An 11,796-nucleotide genomic window follows, 5' to 3' on the forward strand; every position below is an offset into this window, starting at 1 on the left:
ATCGCGTAACCCGATCCTCTTGCGGCTGCAAGAGCTTCAAAACTTGGTGCCGACTGACCCGATGTAACCGATCCCGTAATAACGGCGAAGAATGCCTACAAAAAATAAATGTTGAAACGACAATTTGCTAGTTTTTTGTGAATTTCGCCAAGAGGAGCCTTACATGTCTTAAACAAAAAAACTCTGCTCTAAATACAGTGCAAGAATTGATATATTTATATATTGCAAGCATTATACGAAAGTACTTTGTCTGACCTCCAAAGTAGTACTCGTTTTAGTCGCTCATAAGCATATATCCTTCCCTCGGAAATGAGACAGTTGAAATGACAAATCAAAGTGCCACAAAAATTGAAAAATCACCTAGATATTTTCTGTTTTGAAAAGTACCCTAGAAATTATCCAAAGTTATAATATTGCCAAAAAAACAATGTTGCGTTAGAGGCACTTAAAATATTTTCATTATAGATTTACTTGTAAATAGAAAAAAAATTTGGTGACTGTGAACTTATTTCAGAAAGTTTGTTTGAACCGGAGGGCTCAAATACGTAGATATAAAAGACTTTTTAAGACCGTCGTGATGAAAACACCGACTGGAATGTCAATGGTGTCACAAAATTTTACGGGAAACGTTGATAACCGTTTAAAATCTATATATTGGATAGTGAATTTTTTTCAAACATACGGTTATTGCATCTCCAGGGTCAGCATCTTTATCTCTTACAAGTTTTATGAGGTACCTACATATAAACAAATATGATTAGTTATAAATTCTTTACAAGGGCGAGTAGAATCTATAAAATTGTCTTTCATATTCTGCAATTCACTCTTAGTAATGTTACGGATATAAATTGTATCTTTTTGACCATATCATTGAAATACAGCTGAGCATGTCTGGAGCGAGGAGAGAAGGGAATGGAGAGAGAGAGAGTTTGTGCATGTTTTACTTTTACAAGAATATCCATCATATTGTACGAATCGACAAAAAATTTTACGACCCATTTACTAATTATGCACGATCAAACATTTTGTAAAGTAAGATGATCCGATGACTAAAATGAGCAATATATATTTGAAAACAACCCAAACAATGAATCTCACGATGTATTCAACCATTTTAATTTTTATAGGAGCTTCATTTTGACGTCAAAATTTACGCGCTGGATACCAAAACCTCGCGCATTTTACACATTGCATACATTAGTCATGTTCAATAGTAGCTACAAATAAAAAGTCATTAAATATCATTAGCATTGAAATTCAACAATCTCCATTCTTCACTCATTCGAGTGACTGGGGATTTTTGGTGTTTTCATTGCAAATGTTTTTCGCAAAAAACAGAAAATATTCACAGGAATGTGACACAATTGTGACAACATTTCATGAAATTTGGCAAAGAGAACTGCAGAGCTTGAGTTATACTATTTTTGCTATCTTATGTAAATTTTCACATTCACGAATTATATAAATTTAGTTGTTACCTTAGTATTCATGTGATCCGAAATTTTACATTCAAATGTTTTAATGAAATATACAGGTAGTTCAAATATAGCAAACAAGGAAACGAATCTTTTTCAACTGAACGAAAAAGTGTGTGTTTTTGAGTCATTCCCATATAACCATATTTATTAAAGCATGATGTGATCATAAAGCAAAATGCAGAGGACAATACGCTTCCGAACTATTACAAACAGATAGGGCTCTGAATCGCGCTAGTCTCTTTGCATACACCAATTTATTAGCATACACAGACCATACCCATTTGACCAGATAACCATATCACACTTACCATAAAGACAATGCAATGTTGGAGTACAATACAAGTTGGAAAAGACCCATTCCAATTCCTAGTCCTATGCCTTTCTTTTCGCCAAATTTACTAGCGGTGGCCAGATTTTCTTCGTAGCTATAAGAGACAAAGTCGATTGTAAGTAGTTGTTCAAGAGACAATGCGACGAATCACACAATTGACTGTATTATAAATTCCGTCAGGAAAAAGGAAAAAGCAGTCAAAATGCACAAAAGAAAATGATAAAAAAAGATTAAAGAAATAAATGGTAAAATTAAAATCGAATAAAAAATTGATTAAAAGTCCAAAATTGTTTTAAGGTAGATTTAAAATCATAGATAAAGTAGAGCTACAAACTCGTGCATTTTTCAAAGACTTCAAGTTGTGCTCGACCTTCCGCTTTGGATTCGTGCAATTTTGATAGATTTTGAAAAACTCACTCGAGCACTTTTTTCTTAAACTGCACTCGAAACCATGCTAATAAATATTATTGTTATACAGCAAATGTCATTGCCAGCCAAAATGGCACGCTTTGATTGACTCAGAAATATTTTGATTTTGTACATAGGGAATGTCGTGGAGTGAAATAAAAGGGGTGGATGAGCTTTAGTTAGAAAATTACTTTGAAATATCATTTAATAAGAAAAACACAGCTATGTGAAGTCAAATTACGAAGTACAAGCAGCATTGGTATAACTTTGCAATTTTAATATGTTGCTAAGGAAATAAAATACTTTTTGTATTTTTTGTAATATTAGAAATATCGTTTGAAATAGTAGAAATATTAGAAATATGATTAGAAATATCATTTGTATAGTAATTGAAGGCGTAATATCAACTAATTACTATATGCAGTATTTTCTGATCAAATGCGTAAGTGCATGAAAATTACTTTGTGTAAGTTAGGAAATATTTAAAAAATCGATTACATTTAACCGTTGTCTGTTCAGTTATAGATACACAGGTAAGACGTCATTTTTGATAAGAACTAAAAAAGTGGCCACGAGTCACGCCGAAGCTAAAACAAGTTGTTTTTGTTTTTCCAAACACTTGAAAAACAAAAAGTCAAGATTTTGAAAGTATCACTCGTGCATGATCTATAGGATTGAAGAAATGCAATTAGCTTGCTTAAGTCACGTGCTACAATGTGATTGGCTAACAGAATAAACAAGGAATTGCTGATCAATGTTGTTTAAATTGTGTTATATAAGACGAAGTACAAATCAACGTTTGAAAACTGGGTTTTCGTTTTTAGTCAAATGCGTCAACTACTTTAACTAGGTCTTCTTAATATAATCATTTGCCCATTCCTGGATGAAATTCAGGTAAATTTTCCAACAGTTTCGCCGTTAGTTTGTTATTAAAAATAAAAATCTTTGACGTCAAGTCGATTTCCATGACCTCTCATAAATCATAGCTCTCGACCAGTAAAATTGCTTAAGTTCTCATGGTTATCGTATAAGAGTTGATAATGAAACTATTCATCTTTTTTCTTGAGAAGCAAAATTAGGGGGGGCACTGATTAAACGACGGATGAATAACGGAGGTCGGTATCGAACGCATTACGACACTTATAATACGATGAAAGTCCGTCTAACAAAGATTCCAGTTAGTACAATTACACTAAATACTTACAGCTCTCCTTGTTTCTTCTCAGCACCAAATGCTGATACCGTTTTTATTGATGAGATACTTTGTTCAGCAATGTGGCCTGCCTTGGAATAAGCTTCTAACTCCTTACTCGTGTAGCTACCTGTTATCTATTGAAAGCACAATTTTAAAAAATCACCACATGAAAATAGGTTTCTATGATTTACCTTGACGTTTTGAAGGTTAAGGAATGAATTTCTAAACAGCATATAGAGTAGCGAAAGTGTAAATCTTCAAAACCAAAATGTTAATGTACACCACTTTTGTACTAAATGACATCAAAAATAGACAACAACTATAAACTCAAATTAGGTGGCTGTGCTTGCACAGTTCAAACCTAAAATAACAAAAAATTAAAAGAAAACCATTGGTTTCAAAAAATCAATGATATGAAGAAATAGTTTAAACAATCTTTGGCATGTTATTTGCATGCCATACAAACTCCGAATTTTTGTTCTCTCCCATAATGCATGGATAATGTATAGGAACTATGTTTACAGAATGTCAGATTATTTTATACAGCATATTTTTAAGCCTTAGGGAGGAATAATCAATAAACAGTTCGGAGTTGTAAACAAAAAAATTAAAATAAATTGACACTGAAGTGAAGTTTTTATTCAGCTCAAACTATTTCAGATGCTTACCGTTGCCATTATTCCACCCACAAAAAATAGCATCGGAAGTTGAGCCAGCATTACCAGTGAAAGCCTCCAGCAGTATACAAAACCAACAATATATCCAGCCATGAAGCCGAATAGACTGCAAAATATCCTGCCAAATTTGGAACCAATACCGTCAGCAATCTTGTTTATGTCTCTAAATTATAATAACATAACATTGCAAATAAAATCCATAATTACCAGAGATCTACAAGTGGTTTAATAAGGATTCTCATTCTCCATGCATCACAACTATAAAATAAATATTTTCCAGGTTTTGTTTTAAGCAAATTACGCAGTTTGATTAGATCATGACAGATTTGGAAATTGAAGATGTTCTTGTTGTATGATTGCAGTGAAATTATTTGTTTCAAAATTCTCTTCTTCAAAAGTTGAAGCATGCGATGTATGACAGTTTGTTGTGAAGTATCGAACAATGATCGACCCCACTTTTATATACACATTTATAAAATAAAACAATAAAGCGCAAAAGAAATTCAACTTAAAACTTCGCCAGCCATTGTAATTGCTTTGTTTACAATAACTTAACTTTCCCGCCTTCGAAATATTGTATCATGATTGGCTCTTGGATCACTTCTTTCTCTGACTAACAAATCAAGAGCACAGTTTTCCAAAATAAATTGTACTGTATTTCTTTTTTATTTTGCACTGTGTTTCTTATATTTTACAATGGTATTTACAATAAATTGCACTGCTCTTAACTAGCCAGAACTGAGAAATTTTTTCATGTATATTATTATGTAAAAATATTACGTATTTTACCACTTTTTGGGCGCAAAATATCCCAGCTAAAGTCGTCTTACAAAACTGCATCAAAAAAGTGTGGCAGGCAGATCTTAAAACTGGTTAATACTTGGAAGGAATCAAATAACAAAATAAGCAATTGTCAAAGCAAATGCATTGAACCTGGGTGCAACGTTTTCAAATGTTAATCAACCGTAAAAAGTAATGCATTTACATACTCTGAGAGTCGAGTGAGTATTTCTCCACTAGAATGAGCGTCAAACCAACCAATCTCTTGAAAGATTACATTGCGAACTAGAGCGAGCCTCATTCGATGTACTTGTCTCTCAGCTGATAATCCAAACAGTCCAAGGGCAAGCCACGATAAGACGAAGTTCGCTACAGCTAAACCAAGGAAGCCTATTGCCACTTTAGTCATAGATTCCTCCACATCAAGTGGATGAGAACAGTTTAGTTTTTTACAAAGGGAAAATTTAACTAAGTCTTGCGTCATATGACCAAACAATATGAATTGCCCTGGTGCGAGGAATCCGTAAAGTAAACATCCAATTACACCAATGGTTAGGTATATTTTGTCCCGTCTTTCGCAAAAACGGAGCTAAAACAGAAAAATGTAATACACTTTTTTTTCTTCAGCTTAACTGTGAACACGTCATTTGAAGAATTTCTATGTACCAACATTTTAGATGCAAAAATATTGTTAGCAACATTTCGTTTCCAAAAAAGTTAAATTCCCATCATGAATCATTTTGGTAAAATTGATCAATATTTGGGATTGGGGCGATAGGGGAATGCTTAAATTTGGCAAACTTTCCAAGAACAAGAGAAAGCACGTTAGCTTATACTTTAAATGGTTATTGGCTACGCATCCTTGCAAAAGTACATGTATAATTGCTGGTGATGCATGGAAGCATTGTCGGAAAGCATGTAAATAAGTACTTGACAACTCTCATTTGATAAGTAGAAACTTTTTGAAAAACGAAATGGGAACTTTTGCTTATGCTTTATTAGATGTCACACATTGAAATTCATTGTGTTTCATTTGTCGTTGAATTGTGAGTGCAAACGCATTAAATGGCTAAGATAGTTTTTTCTTGAATGAGTAAGTTGGATGAAAAATCATACTAAGTGAAATTGATAATGGTGTATCGACTGCGGTTCAAAACATTCGCAGTTTTTTCTTAAATTAATATAAGTAGGCCTTTTCACGTCACTGTCGTCAACACGACTGCCGTCATAGATAGAACCGGAAGTAAAAGGCCCAAGCCTCGCCATTTTCACGACGTCTTAGACGAAAAGTCGTGTTAGCTAAATTATTCCAATGAAACTATTTCTTTCAGGATGACCTGATCCAAACATTAACGAATGCTGCGAAACACGAGCCGAAGGCAAGTGATTTTTTCGGTTTTCTTAGCACGTGGGGTGGGCCATCAAATTGATCAAAACACTTGAAAAAATTCAGTCGTTTTATCAAATACTAACAAGAGGGTAGGATTACAAGTTTTGAAGCCATAGCCTCCAAAATCTTAGATTGCAATGCTAAATCCTCTTAAGCAAAGTAGCGATGGAAGCTGTAAAATTTTGAAAATAACAATGTCAAAATATTTATGTTTCTTGCTTTCATATAGGAATTTCAAAGCATATATTGCATTAAGCACTATGTTGAAGAATAGGTTTCTCTTCTGTTTGTATAGATTTAGCATCCTTTGTATTGTTTGTAAAAGGTTAGTTTCTTGTATTATTTCTAATTTTCGTCACTTCCGGTGCGAAGTCACTTTTTTTAGGCCCAAAAAAGTTATGAAGATAAATTTATAACACTATTTGGCTTTCGTGCAGTCAACCCTGGTTTACCGGAAATGTGGGGATTATGGTTTATAGGTTTATAGTTAAAAACATTTGCATCAGGAAAATATCGGTTAGTTTTGTTTTGGGCGTACATATAATGGCGTGCGCAGAGAATTGTAAAGTCAACAAAAAAAGCGACGTTTCGTCTTCATTCAAGTCGTCTGCAGAGTAGCCACTATGTGTCGGAACATCATCAATTGCCTTCTTAAAGAAATATATTTCAAATTAAACCGGTTATGGCTTTCATTGAAAACGATTTGCAGGTTTTAATATCTCTATATTGAGAATTTTATTCCCAGAAAGCATTTTACTTGAAACAATACAGTATGAAGCGGGTGTTGAAAATTGTCATTCCGTAACTGTTGTCTTAAAAGCTAACTGCGTTACTTGAGAAAAACTTGAGTAACTTCATTGTCTTATATTAAAATAACACCACCATCAAAAATTTCTTATCACCATGCACCTGGCCATTAAACATATTGTGTCAAACATGTGGTGAATTCTAACGATTATACGTTTATCACTTACCAATTCTCCCACTGAAACGTTAGGCGGGCCTGCATCATCACCACTGCTGAACAATTAAATGAAAAAATAGTAAGTTTAAATATGAGTAGTATACAAACTCATAATTAAATGCTTCATTTTTTGAGGGATGTTCGATTCAAAACTTTTCCACAAAGTTTAAATGATTGGTCATTCAAAGCTGAAACTACCCGCTAGGCTGCTATTGACGAATCACTTTATTCATATTTGAAAAAAATATTTCTTAATCTTTATAGTAGCTATGTTTTCTGATACGTAAGTGGAAAGAAAATTATCACTATATTTCATTGGTTAACAACTGATATTGTGTACAAGTAAAGAAACAAAAATGGAGTGGAGATCAAAAATAATTTAATGTTGTTTTATTTGCTGGAAAATTGTACTGTTTTGAGCCATCTACCATATTTGGAACTAGCTATACCAAAAATAACAACAATGTTTTCGACATAAAAAGCTACGGTTGGGCTTGGCTTCAGTGTACTTAAGAAATCGAGGATTTATTGATCGCAGTCTTTATATTTTTAATCCGGCTACTTTAATTCCTGGTGTAAATATACTCGAAACAATTATGACATTCACATTGAGGTCAAAACTCACAAGACCTATGAATTAATATCTATATCATTCATCAGTCCTTTCAGTTATACATTACGAATATCTATGACGTCACACGACAACGTCAAAACTATTTTTACGATATCATGGCTTCACTGTATTCAAATAATACCCTCTATGGAACATTAACTTATACAGCACTTGTTATACAAATTCGCACAAAAAAAACAGACAAGGTTCGTACTTGTATGAATGGAAAAGTTGTTATTGTACAATGTGTCTCATAAAGAGCATATGAATTTGTATTTTAGAAGGCCTATGCAAAGTTTCTCCATTTATGCATATCTCTTTACATTCTCAAGATATGAAAATTTTTGTAACGCTCAATTTTGCACCATCAATGACGTCACATTGCATAATGAAAATTTAGACTATGCGTCAATTTGCTTATATGTCATCCCAACGGACAAAATTCCTTTTTCAACATACACTATATGGGTGATTTGCCAAATTGATAAATTCACAACTGCATAGCGCTAAACCTTCTAAAACAAAAACAATGGCTTTGACACTGCAATACTATGAGTCAAAAGCCTATGTTTACTAACATATTCTGCAAAAGAAATGAAGTGTGAATCATAATTGTTAAATTTACAACGTCATCATTATTTACGTTAAATTTATTAGAATTTGTCGTGAATCTTTGTTTGCTGTAAAATGGCTCTGCTTAATGTTATTTGTGAATACTTACAAGAATGTCTGTGCAAACACAGTTGGTCAAAGCCAATCTGTGATTCCACCTAAAAATATTATAATTTTCTTTGCGCATAAAAGTAAAGCGAGAAAAACGTTTTCTATATATCTAGAAGTCAAGGTAAATGTACTATTTTCCAATGTTAAGTCTCGCCTTACGTGACATTCAAAGCAAGCAGCGGTAGCTGTAAACGAGAATATGACATAATGACAGTATCCAAGACAGACTAATGAAACATAATTTATTCTCCGTGCAACTTTGATGGGAACAGCTGTGTTAAAAGACATATAATGGAAAGCAATGCAGGTTTAAAGACACATGCAAATTATGTTGTAAACGTATTTAGATCTAATCAACTTTTAAAAAAGGAATAGCAAGTGGAAAATATTCTCGGTCTTTGTCAGTATAGTTTTTGCTTACTTCCTCTTTGAAAACCACTTGACTATTAACTTTCCGACCGCGTCTCTTGCGATGAAATACGATACACTAAATTTCTATTTTATCACGGGCAAAAATGAAAGCGTTCAACAAGCTAGTAACTATTCCTGGCCAACTATGCATGACAATATGAAATACACTATTCTGATCAACCACAATTATATTTAAAATTACATGAGAAACTGTCAATCAAATAGCCCTCGACACGTGTTTTGAGGGTTGAAACCAACCCACTTCAAACCAACGTAGTTGTCATCAGCTGTTTAGAAAATAAACGAAAGGCACGCAAGTATAATACACTTATATGCACTATAAAACGGACATAGGATTGAACCGAAATAAATGTCATGCCGTGACCTGCTGCTGATGATATTGTTACACAACCGGTCGATATTGATTTATTTCATCTATTTGACTATGCAAATCATTGCTTGGAAGACATGGTAAAGGCAAACACACAAAAAAAGATAAAAGCAGAGGTCACATGTCATATGTTATTATTTCAACAGCACCATTAAGAGACGTTGACGTTAAAAGTCAAACATGCTTAAAATTAGCTAAAATAAACTAAAATAAAAGAAATACAAATCAATATCAGCTTTCAAATAACACCAGCAACCAAAATGAGTTTCGAAATTTGGGGCTTACCAATTCAAATGAGTTTAGTTTAGAAGCTTACAAATGAGATAATGACAAAAGCCGGGCACTTAATATGAAATCCTCGTGAAAGCCGAAAGTAAAACGGTCGGTTTCGTGAGCGGCAAACGTTCAAATTAAATACACGACAATCTTTGCCGTCGTAAACATAAATGTGCAAAAATTGTTTCATATTCCTTGATAAAGTACCAAGCTGTCTTAACGAACTGTTCTCGTTGTTAAGTGGTTAATTTAATCGTGTAGACGAAACTTCAACAGGTTGAATTCTTTCAGCTGTTCATTACAGTTAGCTGAATACCAATATTTCCCAACTGGCTATCTCAAACATAAATCAAAGTGTTGACAAAAACGACGAAATTCCGCAACAGAGCCCATATTTCACATGAGTTATAAATGCGACACTTATTACGTTTCTTCAACGAAAATTCAACTATAAATAATTTGAAACGCGAACATTCGGCAATAAACAGACTTACCCGGCCCCACTTTTAGGAGCATATTCAACCGATGGTGCTTGGTCGCCACTGATCAAAAGAGGTGTTTTTTCGCTAGCCATGTTCGTACGCGTGTTCGGAACAGTCTGGCCCCGTTTAGGAATGGCTGATGTATACAGCAAGCTGTTTGTGCTGGCATGCATGAAATAAGTATGCACATAATAATGTTTGCAAATTATTTATTTACCAAACTCCAAACTTCAACAGATGATTATATTGTTATAAACGTTTTTACATAATTCCTTGGTCCCTGTCTCATTGAGAAAAGTAGAGAAAATTGCCAAAATATTCATTCTGTGTTCTTTGTAGATTAATTTCAAGCAAATTGTTGTATGTATAAACTAAACAGGTCGTAAAGTGAATTGTTTGAGCCCGGGAGCATCGTTAGATATCGATCGTCCAGATTAGTCGAGTCTTGAGAAGGACTGCTGGTGCTGACTGATTTTTCGACAACCTTACAGCTGTAGTACAGAAAACAAATATGGCTAACTTGGCTTTTACCTTTTACTTGACTCTGAAGATGACTACCGACTAAGTTTGTCGAAACGTCAGTCAGCATCTACACTGACACTAACAGTTCTTTTCAGGACTATACTAACCTTTTAGACGATTTACATATAGTAACATAAAACATGTCCGTTGTTCTACACAATCATTGTTGTGGTAGTAAACGACTATACAGATACAGGATGCTCCTCCCCTTACCTCAACAAAACGTGATACGACTCAGAAATAATCTCATGATTCATAAACCTTTGTTAAACGCAAGTGATCACACACAAGGGAATTTATTGAAATTAACTGTTTAATAACAGCGGTTAAGAAACAATGAGGTGATTTCTACATTCTGTTTATTAGGTGTGTCAAAAAAACTGCTATTTTTTGACCTTAGTTTCCACTTACGACAAAAGCACATTCGACAAAACAAAGCCAAACACATTCTTCACAGCCCACAGGAAATGAAAGAAAAGGGTTTTCTTTCCAATTTGTTTTGTTCTACCTCATGCTTATGTTAAGTTGCCGGGCTTATACTTAATTATGCCTATGCTGATGATTGTCTCAGTCTCTTCATAGCTTTCTGTTGAATTTGTTTTGTCTTTTGTTTGTCCTTATGATTATGTCGCTAGTTAAAACTAGGCTTTAAGATCAGCTAACGTTAAGAATTTGAATGATTCAGGAATAATTGACTCCCAGAGAGGTTTAAACGTGCAACTGACATTTGCAATGAACAGTAGCTGCAATTGGTATGTAGTATTGTTTACAATGGCGTTTATACAGGTCTTGGAGGATAAATTACTGCAGAATCATGCAAACTCTGAATGTCGGCTCTCGGCTGATTTCAAAGTTAAGTAGTTTTAATGAGACACTCAGTCGAACGGTTCAATTTGTCGGATCCAATGATACGGATGGTTTGAACAGAATTAAGTGAGCGGCCTCAGACAAAAATCATGACCAGCCGACAATTTAAAGAAGTATAGTATAAAACAAATTCCGAAGAAGCAAGACATCTTGAGATTGCAAAATAGGAATCAAAACAAGACGAGAAGTAAACTGTAAATGTTCGACTTTATTTCAAAGTCATCCTTTCATTCTGTCTGAGGATGACTTTGAAATAAAGTCGAAAATTTACAGTTTACTTCTCGTCTT

General features: G+C 33.9%; 1 protein-coding gene across 2 annotated transcripts in view; it reads right to left on the minus strand.

Moving 5' to 3' along the window:
- Positions 1 to 10,718, minus strand: part of LOC124455516 (ATP-dependent translocase ABCB1-like) — a 28,833-nt gene extending 18,115 nt beyond the window's left edge. Inside the window, exons 1-8 of one of the 2 annotated variants that reach the window (XM_047006152.1) lie at positions 10,132 to 10,718; positions 7,234 to 7,279; positions 5,079 to 5,458; positions 4,081 to 4,252; positions 3,422 to 3,546; positions 1,787 to 1,903; positions 683 to 737; positions 1 to 95 (exon numbers count right to left, since the gene is read on the minus strand). The exon at positions 1 to 95 is cut by the window's left edge and continues 19 nt beyond it. In XM_047006152.1, coding sequence (XP_046862108.1) covers positions 1 to 95; positions 683 to 737; positions 1,787 to 1,903; positions 3,422 to 3,546; positions 4,081 to 4,252; positions 5,079 to 5,458; positions 7,234 to 7,279; positions 10,132 to 10,292 — 1,151 coding nt within the window. In that variant the 5' untranslated portion in view covers positions 10,293 to 10,718. The remainder of the gene's footprint in view (positions 96 to 682; positions 738 to 1,786; positions 1,904 to 3,421; positions 3,547 to 4,080; positions 4,253 to 5,078; positions 5,459 to 7,233; positions 7,280 to 10,131) is intronic. The other variant, XM_047006153.1, reaches the window with a different exon arrangement.
- Between the last annotated feature and the right edge of the window lie 1,078 nt (positions 10,719 to 11,796).

This window comes from Xenia sp. Carnegie-2017, unplaced genomic scaffold (assembly GCF_021976095.1).
Source record: "Xenia sp. Carnegie-2017 unplaced genomic scaffold, XeniaSp_v1 HiC_scaffold_4, whole genome shotgun sequence".
Lineage (NCBI taxonomy): Eukaryota > Metazoa > Cnidaria > Anthozoa > Malacalcyonacea > Xeniidae > Xenia > Xenia sp. Carnegie-2017.